Source organism: Fulmarus glacialis, unplaced genomic scaffold (genome assembly GCF_000690835.1).
Source record: "Fulmarus glacialis isolate BGI_N327 unplaced genomic scaffold, ASM69083v1 scaffold38931, whole genome shotgun sequence".
Taxonomy (NCBI): domain Eukaryota; kingdom Metazoa; phylum Chordata; class Aves; order Procellariiformes; family Procellariidae; genus Fulmarus; species Fulmarus glacialis.
In genome coordinates, this window is record NW_009192823.1 from 1 (window position 1) to 7,305 (window position 7,305).

General features: G+C 44.0%; 1 protein-coding gene across 2 annotated transcripts; it reads left to right on the plus strand.

Annotated features, from left to right (window-relative positions):
- Positions 1-8: 8 nt before the first annotated feature.
- RAD1 (RAD1 checkpoint DNA exonuclease) lies at positions 9-7,094 on the plus strand. Of its 2 annotated transcripts, XM_009587225.1 has the most exons (5): positions 9-146; positions 2,720-2,828; positions 5,801-6,059; positions 6,415-6,513; positions 6,832-7,094. In XM_009587225.1, the coding sequence occupies exons 3-5, from the start codon at positions 5,821-5,823 to the stop codon at positions 7,013-7,015; spliced, it is 522 nt and encodes a 173-aa protein (XP_009585520.1). In that variant the 5' UTR covers positions 9-146; positions 2,720-2,828; positions 5,801-5,820; the 3' UTR covers positions 7,016-7,094. The 2 variants fall into 2 exon arrangements, with proteins under 2 accessions (XP_009585520.1, XP_009585518.1); XM_009587223.1 differs by lacking the exon at positions 2,720-2,828 and having other exon boundaries at positions 6,832-7,049.
- The last annotated feature ends 211 nt before the right edge of the window (positions 7,095-7,305 follow it).

Sequence of the window (7,305 nt, forward strand, 5' to 3'; positions counted from 1 at the left end):
CCGCCAGCCTGGACAACGCCCGCCACCTCTCCAGCCTCCTCAGGGCCGTCCACTTCCAGGACCACGCCACCTGCTTCGCCACGGCCAACGGCATCAGGGTGACGGTGGAGGACGCCAAATGCATCCAGGCCAACGCCTTCATCCAGGTGGGGGCTGCGCCCCCCGCCCGGGCCCGGCTGCTGCTGGCGGGGCAGCCCCTCCCCGGCATTAGCGGTGAGGAGGGGCCGGTATTAGAGACCTTAGAAAGGCCCCGGTTACGTGGTAGAGGAGGTGTACAGCGAGTTTAGTCGCGGAGGAGGGGAAACTGCTGAAATCGCGGCATAGCTGCGGGAGCTGACGTGAAGGAAGTGCTGTGATAAGGCTGTGGTCGTTTATGAGATGTCCATGCTATTGAGAGGCTGAGCTCAGTGTCTGGTTTGTTCATGCATGCCTGTGCGTGTAATGAGCTTGCACCCTTGTTTAATGTGTTGGCACCTGCTAGGCCCACTGCTCCTTCTGACCATACCGTTCTTAGATGCATGAGAAAGTTCATAAAGTATCTATCTATCTTTAAGTATTTTTATTATGTTTCATTCCAAAGGCAAAAAGGTGAACGTAAGTCAACTCTGAAAGAGAGTATGAATTCACAGACACTCATCTACAGCGTATCAGCTGGGCTAAGCTGAGAGCTTCCCCACAGGGCAGGAGTGTGTGCTTCATCACAAGTCTGGAGCCGTGGTCTGCGCCTTTTGCTCCCTGATTCTGCCTGTGCTGAACTTTGTCCAGACAGGGTGCTTGAGAGGTTACGCATAGACAGAGGATCTCAGCTACACTGAACTGTCCTTATAGGCAGCTTTAAATAGCAATCTAAATTATTTCTTCTTAACTTGCATTTAATGTAAGATCAACAGCAGCCTTGCTTGCTTTTCTGCTACTTCTTTCATAGCTGTGACTGCTGGCTTTGCTTCATTTTAATTTTTTAAGGTGCACTTTTAATTTTTTTTTCTTTTAACAATGGTTTACTTTCTGAGTAGTTTTTTGTTTGTTTTTATTTAATGCATATCCAACTTGCAAATGCTTTGTTCATAAGGACAGGCGTCATGCTGCTTCCTGTTTTTGAAAGCATGTATGATACTGTGGATGTAACTGGAAGGGGCGAGGAATATTTTATGGTAGTAATGCAAACCCAACTTCACCTTTCTTCTGTCCTTTAGAGTCTGTATTTGCTATCTGTGAAACTGCGGCCTGAGCTCTGGGTGAAAGGAGAGAAGCCTGAGTCTCCCTCTTCCCACATCTGCCCTTGCTTTCTCCTGCTCCTTGCTGCACAGTCCTTCTTTACACTGGTGCTGTATTTGTTTGGTTAACTTTCTGCTGTTTAAGTGAGTTAAGCTGGCTCATGAAGTGGCCAGCATGTGCTAGTGGAAGTTAAGCAGTGGGCACGTGTGGGCTGGAGCAGAGGAACAGTGACTGGAGGTTCCTTTGAGAGTGCTGAGCTGTTAAGTATAGAATAGAATAGTTCCAGTTGGAAGGGACGTACAATGATCACCTAGTTCAACTGCCTGACCACTTCAGGTCTGACCAAACATTAAAGCAAGTCATTAAGGGTATTGTCTAGATGCCTCTGAAACACTGACAGGCTTAGGGCATCGACCACCTCTTTAGGAAGCCTGTTCCAGTGTTTGCCCACCCTCTTGGTAAAGAAATGCGTCCTGATGTCCAGTCTGAACCTCCTCTGACACACCTTGGAACCATTCCCAGGTGTCCTGTCACTGGATATCAGGGAGAAGAACTCAGCACCTACCTCTCCACGTCCCCTCCTCAGGAAGCTGTAGGGAGCAATGAGGTCGCCCCTCACCCTCCTTTTCTCCAAACTAGACAAGCCCAGAGTCCACAGCCGCTCCTTATAGGACATGCCTTCCAGCCCTTTCACCAGCTTTGTTGCCCTCCTCTGGACGCATTCAAGGACCTTCACATCCTTCTCAAATTGTGGGGCCCAGAACTGCACACAGTCGTCGAGGTGATGCCGTACCAATGCTGAATACAGCGGGATAATCACTTCTTTTGACTGGCTGGTTATGCTGTTTTTGATGCTCCCTGGGATGTGGTTTGCCCTCTCGGCTGCCAGTAAAAATATGTAACTGCTTTTTCAAAAGCAGCTCACATCACCCTGCTTTATTTCTGAGATATTCTGTTCCTGCAGTTACCAGAAAGCAGCTAGTGCCCAGTGGGAAATAGCGGTAGGCTGGAGTAGTTTACCCCCATCAGACTAGTCAAAGGCATGTTTCAGCACATGTTTCAATGTGGCGCACTCACTATTCTGTTCTGTGCTGTTCTTATGTATTTTTATTACTTGAAATGTTTACTCATGCTCAACTGAAGGAAAGTAAATAAGTATTGTTTCTGGAGAAGGGTGACACTTACATTGTATAGCTACCGGAATGTTTCAAGCTCCAGTAGGCAGCTTTCAGCTTTAACATTTGTAACTTGTTTTTAAACTATAAAAGACAAGTGTTTAGGTTTTCATGCTTATGCCATGCTACTTTGTTTCAACTGTGACCTGATTTTATTTTACTACTTTTGAGGATGAAGACCCATTTTTCTTTCATCGATACTGTGTTATATGTAGAAATCACTTTGTATTGCACTGATCCCTGAAAGTGCTGAATTTAAGGAAATAAGTGTAAACTGTAAAATAATTGCAGAAACTCCCCTCTCTTCATTTCTCTCCTTTCTCTTACAGGCAGAAATTTTTCAGGAATTTGCTGTCCAGGAGGAATCGGTGACGTTCCGGATCAATTTGTCTGTTCTTCTTGACTGCTTGACCATTTTTGGTACCAGTTCTTTGCTAGGTATGGTGCATATTTGCCTTGACAGTGTATGTGTATTACGTGCAATCATACAGTGAAGCCTGTATATAGCTATAGGGAGATTTCCAGCCTTGGCAAAACTTCTGACTTCCTCACCTTAAGTCCTTCTGAGCGTGGCAGCTGTTGCTGTTAAGCAGGATCCATCCTGTTTACTTAAGCTAATTACTGTGCTGTGATAACAGTCGATGGAGAGAATAAATGAGCTCATGGATGTGAGCCTAGCCAGTGTGTCAGGGACCGCTGCAGCAGGAGAGGCTAAAAGAAGCTGATTCAATTTGGAAGATGGAATAAAGATACATGTCTGTGTGATGCTATTGGGGGAACTGAGAAACAGAGGAGTCTTCCTGTGAAGATAATGTTTCCTGGATCTGTGTCAGGCACAAAAGAACCGCTTGTTTTGGGAAAGAACCCTTTTGTGGCATGAGGTCCAATGAACAGCCCCAGCTTGTACCCTTGCTCTGGTTTGGGGTTGAAGATCTCAAATAGCTTCTGTAATCATAGAATCATAGAATCATTAAGGTTGGAAAAGACCTCTAAAATCATTGAGTCCAACCGTCAACCCAACACCACCATGCCCACTAAACCATGTCCCTAAGCGCCTCATCTACACGTCTTTTAAATACTTCTAGGGTTGGTGCCTCAACCACTCCCCTGGGCAGCCTGTTCCGAGGCCTGACCACTCTTTCAGTAAAGAAATTTTCCCTAATGTCCAATCTAAACCTCCCTTGGCGCAACTTGAGGCCATTTCTTCTCGTCCTATCGCTGGTTACTTGGGAGAAGAGACCACCCCCCACCTCACTACAACCTCCTTTCAGGTAGTTGCAGAGCGCGATGAGGTCTCCCCTCAGCCTCCTCTTCTCCAGACTAAACAACCCCAGTTCCCTCAGCCGCTCCTCATGAGACTTTTTATCTAGACCCTTCACCAGCTTCGTTGCCCTTCTCTGGACGCGATCCAGCACCTCAATGTCCTTGTAGTGAGGGGCCCAAAACTGAACACAGTATTTGAGGTGCGGCCTCACCAGTGTCGAGTATAGGGGCACGATCACCTCCCTACTCCTGCTGGCCAATCTTGATAAGAAAACACATCAAGTAATTTGTTCAGGCATCTCTGGCAAGTTGTGTGATGTTTAGGCTGGAATTCTGACTCTGAGGCCAATGCTGTACCCTAGGACAGATATATGCTGTGACTGCATTTCCTGTTGATCTGTTTTCAGTCCAGGGCCCAGATCATCCATATCACACAAATGCTGATTTGTTCCCAAGTGCCTTTCACTTAAGGGAAAAACCTGGGCACAGCTGGCAGAATAGTTCCTCTGCAGCCCATTCAGGGTAGTCAGTATGGATGTAGAGAGCGCCAAGGTTCCCTCTACTAGGGACGGTGCTTCACACTGTCACATGCTTTTAAGTGGCCAGCAGGGCAGGTGCATGTACCCTCAGCATCAGGCCAAAAAACTACCGCTTGGGCAAGCTGGGGCAGCCTCTTACCAGAGCTGTCACTTCGAGCTGAAAAGGCATGAAAGCTCTCAGTACATCTTAAGGCCACAGGGGACCCACATTGGGCTTACAAGGGACTCAGGCTGACTCATTGCTGTGAACTGTAGCAGAAATCAGCACACTGAGAGGCAGTATAGACATAGCTTGGAATTTGTCTTGCTAACAAAAAATTTTGTTATCAAACTATCAACTCAATAATAAATGTGATCTCTTTTCCAATATTTCTGTGGCTTGTGCAACGCTGGAACATCCAGCTACCTCAGAAACATTAACAAGCGTAGCGTGTATTAGGAAGTGTTCTGGTGCAGGTTTACTGGGTTTGAAGAAGCCTGCAGGGGTTCCAGGTAGCACCATTGGTTCACTGTGCTCCTGCTCCCAATGCAATAGCTGCTATGTGGCACCTTCTGTTCCTTCCCTTCTTCAGGCTACACCTGCATCTGTTTTGTGAGCATTATCTCCAGTTTGCAGATAAGGTACTGAGGAATGATACGCATACCTAAGGTCTCACAAGAAATCTGCGGCTGGATGGGGTAGCACTTTAGATCTTGCTTACCAAGTGTGTGAATTACAAAAATCAAGCAGACTGTATTGTTGATCCTGTTTGTAGTCTTTTCAGTGACAGAGGTGCATGGGAAGCTGCCTTCACAGTTATGTACACAAATATTGAATTACATGAACCCATTTGTTTAAACAAAAAAACGCCAGGTCTTAGCAAAGTTTATCTCCTATAAATTAATTTTTTTTTTTTTACTTGATGGTTGTTCAAAAAATATTTTCACAAGCAAAAATAACTACAAGTTAGCATGACTGTATGGTTGCTACAGGATGCACTGTGTACTCATGTGGAGTAGAGTGATACCATGACATTTTTTTGGGGCAGTTCTATCATTTCAGCTGTGTGTTGAACTCCATGTTCCTCTGCTGCTTCTGTTGTGACTCTGACCTAAAGACCTAATTCAACTGTACTAAACAGCACTCTGATTTTGGGAAACCAAACATTCAGATTATGATTACCTAGCAAAAGGAGGATGTGACCGTAATGCAAGCCAAGCTGCATTAACTTCAGTTTGGGTTGCACAAGTTTCGAGAGTAGTAAAGAAAGACAGTGTGAGCCAGAGAGCGCCTCAGGACCATGGAGTATTTTCCAATTCCACAAAACTATTTGTAGCATATCCAGCTTTATTGTCACAGCTAGTGTTACATGTTTGGTACGTGACACGAGTTGGATTTGAACTGGTGCTTACATACAAATCATTTCATTTTGCTGCATAACCATTAGCACTTCATAGGGTGTCTAGGAGGCTGCACTAAGCATGCTACATTAGTGTATTGGAGGCTGGACCAAACATGCGAAATCAGATTGATCTCTGCCCCGTATGCCAGTAAAATGTGAATTTTCTAAAGTGATCAGATGTGCTAGCTAGCTCTCTGAAGAATGTATATTTCATTCTCTTTTTCAGGAACATCAACGGCCCTTAGGATGTGTTACCGTGGTTATGGTTATCCCTTGATGCTGTTCTTGGAAGAAGGAGGAGTAGTGACAGTGTGCAAAATTAACACTCAAGAACCTGATGAGTTGTTAGACTTTGATTTCTGCAGTACAAAGGTGGTGAATAAAATTATCCTGCAGTCGGAGGGGCTACGAGAAGCGTTTGCCGAACTGGATATGACCAGTGAAGTTCTGCAGATTACCATGTCTCCAGAAAAACCCTACTTCAGGTACTGGAAACTATGCTTTCAACTCAAATGTTTGTGCTTGGCCTCTGTTGGTAAGGACTAGAAGTTTTCAGGGTGAAGAGGAGGGACCTATTTTAGAATATTACTTTATTTTAAGGAGAATTGTAGTGAGTCTAGCAAATCACAGTATGTAATCTAATTAACATAGCAATGAATATATTGACAACCTGGTAAATGTGACACTGATATGGACAGTTTAGCATTTTGAATTAAATAAAGCAAAACAAACAATAGTGTTTTGTGAAACAGCCATTGGAATATGCAAGATGACTGATTCTGAAGAATTTTTTAGAGAGCTGTGATCAGGTATTTTGAGATGGTACCTTTTGTCTTCCAGGTTATCCACTTTTGGAAATGCAGGAAGTGCACATCTGGACTACCCTAGGGACTCTGATTTGATGGAAGCATTCCACTGTAGCCAGACCCAGACAAACAGGTTAGGAAGTCTGTGATCAGTGCCCTCTGTGGCAGGTCATGCATTCGTGCTGGAAAGTTTAAAAACTGTTTTTGCCTTACTGTAACATTTATTTCACTAGTACGGGGGGAAAAAAATACTTCCCATATGATAAAAGTCTGTGTCTGCGATCAAAAGCTAAGCGATAACAATGTCTGTCCGATATTACCAGGAAAAGATCAAATTAGTACATTCCTAATTGTTTTTTAATTATTCTGTGGCTTTAATTGGGAGTCATGTTTCAGCTTCTCTCTGCACAATTTCTTTTTTTCAGATGACTTTTTTTCGCCCCCCCTGCAGGTACAAGATTTCTTTGCTTAAACCATCTACAAAGGCACTGGCTTTATCTTGTAAAGTGTCCATTCGAACAGATGCTCAAGGATTTCTTTCACTGCAGTACATGATAAGGAATGAAGATGGACAGATATGTTTCGTGGAATACTATTGTTGCCCTGATGAGGATATTACTGAAGCAGAACTGTAGGTGTATGTTTCGGCGTCTGTATTTTTTTTCTGGATACATAAAATACTATATTTTTTTATAAAACTGGATGAAAGCTGTAAAGATTGATAGACTTGATGTTGTCAATTTCTTTAACTTTGGAATTAGAAATACAAAGACTTCCTTTTTATTCTCTTGCAAACATTTCTTAGCCTTGACTCAAAAAACTGAAGCTGAAAAAGCAAAAAGGGGAGTTGATCTCCTATAGCCACTGATTCCAGCACAGATGTTAAAGTGGTGTTTGTGTAATACGTTGCTGCTTTTTACAGTGT